The 1,977-nt window shown below is 46.0% G+C and overlaps 1 protein-coding gene across 1 annotated transcript in view; it reads right to left on the reverse strand.

Annotated features, from left to right (window-relative positions):
• Positions 1 to 1,651, reverse strand: part of LOC141732470 (olfactory receptor 10AG1-like) — a 3,046-nt gene extending 1,395 nt beyond the window's left edge. The window contains exons 1-2 of the mRNA XM_074561514.1: positions 1,560 to 1,651; positions 886 to 954 (exon numbers count right to left, since the gene is read on the reverse strand). Of these exons, the coding sequence (XP_074417615.1) occupies positions 886 to 954; positions 1,560 to 1,651 (161 nt within the window). The remainder of the gene's footprint in view (positions 1 to 885; positions 955 to 1,559) is intronic.
• Positions 1,652 to 1,977: the final 326 nt, after the last annotated feature.

Genomic DNA, 1,977 nt, shown 5'->3' on the forward strand with positions numbered 1-1,977 from the left:
CCCGCAGGAGAGAGGTCGGTCGCAGCCACTAATAAAAAGGATTCGACACGGGCTCATAAAGAGAAATGAATTCCTCTAATGGCCTAATTTCGCACCTTCGGCCCGCCAGCCGCTCGCTGGTGGGCGCTTCACAGCACGCGGTATTTTTTCTTACCGGCCTCAAAAAAAAAAAAAAAAAGAAATAAAAAAAAAAAAGAAGAAAAGAAACTTAACGCAAAGAAATCCAGCCGTTTCCCGCTCGGAAAAAAAAAAAAAAAACAAAAAAACCCAAAAAAACGCAGTTTGAGGCGTGGTTTAAGGTGGTTTAAGCCGTCGGGTCCCACGGGAGCATCGTCTCGACCGGTCCAAAAACCCGTCGGGGAATTCCCAGCCCCGCTGTTGATAAAGGGGATAAAATACGTTAGCTGGGAAAAAAAAAAACCAAACAAACAAAAACAAAAACCGGGAGCAGAGGCGGGATGCCGCTGGACCAGTCCCGGGGCAGATGCTCCCACGCCAAGCGCGGGAAGGGGAGAGGATGAATTTATTTTTTTCCTTTTTTTTTTCCCCCTTTTTTTTTTTCCCTTTTTTTTTTCCTATTTTTTTTCCCTATTTTTTTTTTTCCCTATTTTTTTTTTTTTCCTATTTTTTTTTTCCCCCTATTTTTTTTTTTGACGGGTGATAAACCTCCCGCTAGAGCATGAAACCCGCTGGGGAGGCTCGTCCGGCCGTTTTTATATTTCCCGGCGCGTTTTCCCGGCCATTTCCCTCCAGGTTGATCGACCGACACTTACTGCCGTCCGCCCGGCTGCAATTATGGCAAATTAACCAAAAATCCGGCGGTTTGCGGGGGGGGCAGGAGGGCTAAACCCCCCCTGTGCGCCTTCGATGCCTACTGCCACGTACGCAATCCACCCCGACCGCTGGATCGGGCCAACGTTCACATCTTCGATGCAGCCAAAAACTCCTCGCGGGCTGCGGTTTTCGAAAGAAAAACCCCATTTTGGTGGGCCGGGGGGCGGGGTGGGGGTTGGGGGGTGGGGGGTGTAGTTTTGGCTGGTCTCCAAAACCGAGCGTCCAGGTTTGGGCGACCGAGGGCACGAGTGGGACCAGCCAACAATTTTTTTTCTCCCCCTCCTTTTTCTGGCTGATAAATGCCCCCCCCCCCCCCCTAAAAAAAAAAGGTATTTCTGGCGTTTTTCTGATCTTCAAACGAAGGCTGTAAAAACTCCGAAGGGTTTTTGGTTTGGTTTGGTTTGGTTTGGTTTTTTTTTTGGTTTTCTTTATCCCCCGAACGCTGCAAAAATCCTCGCCGCAGCGCAAGGAAAAGTTGGGTTTGGTTTTTTTTGAGGTTTTTTTGGTTTTTTTTTTGGTCTTGAATGACTTATGTTTTGCCTTGGAAAAAATATTGCCATCACCGGAGAAAATCTTGAGACCCGCCGGGGGAAAAAACAAAAAAATCCTTTGCGTTTTCCCGGGTTTGGTTGGTTGGACTCGACGATCTCGAAGGTCCTTTTCCAACCACGAGGATCCCATGAAACGGGCGGGTTTATTCCCCGCCTTCACGCGCCTTCCCGGACCTTTCGGACTTGTGATATCTGGATATTTGGAAGTCGGAATATTTGAATTCCTTCCTTTCGGAGACGCAGCTCTTTGGTTCCCCAGCCCCCATGGCCCTGGCCGTTAATGGGGGAGTAACCTTTAACCTTAAATCTTAATCCTAATTATGTTATAATGTTGTACGTTGCTGTCACCGCATTACGGTATACGTTATAATATTGTAAATAATTACATATCACTTATATAATTACATATTACTTATATAATTATACTATTTACATAATTATAATGTTACTACGATTATACGATAACATTACTGCATATATTACAATATTATATATTATTATCTCCAATGCGCCCAAAAAAAAAGGGAGCGGAAGGGCTCGTCCATCCCCCTGGACGTGCATCGACCACACGTTTCAGGTTAATCCCTGACTT

The sequence above is a fragment of the Larus michahellis genome, chromosome 17 (genome assembly GCF_964199755.1).
Source record: "Larus michahellis chromosome 17, bLarMic1.1, whole genome shotgun sequence".
Taxonomy (NCBI): domain Eukaryota; kingdom Metazoa; phylum Chordata; class Aves; order Charadriiformes; family Laridae; genus Larus; species Larus michahellis.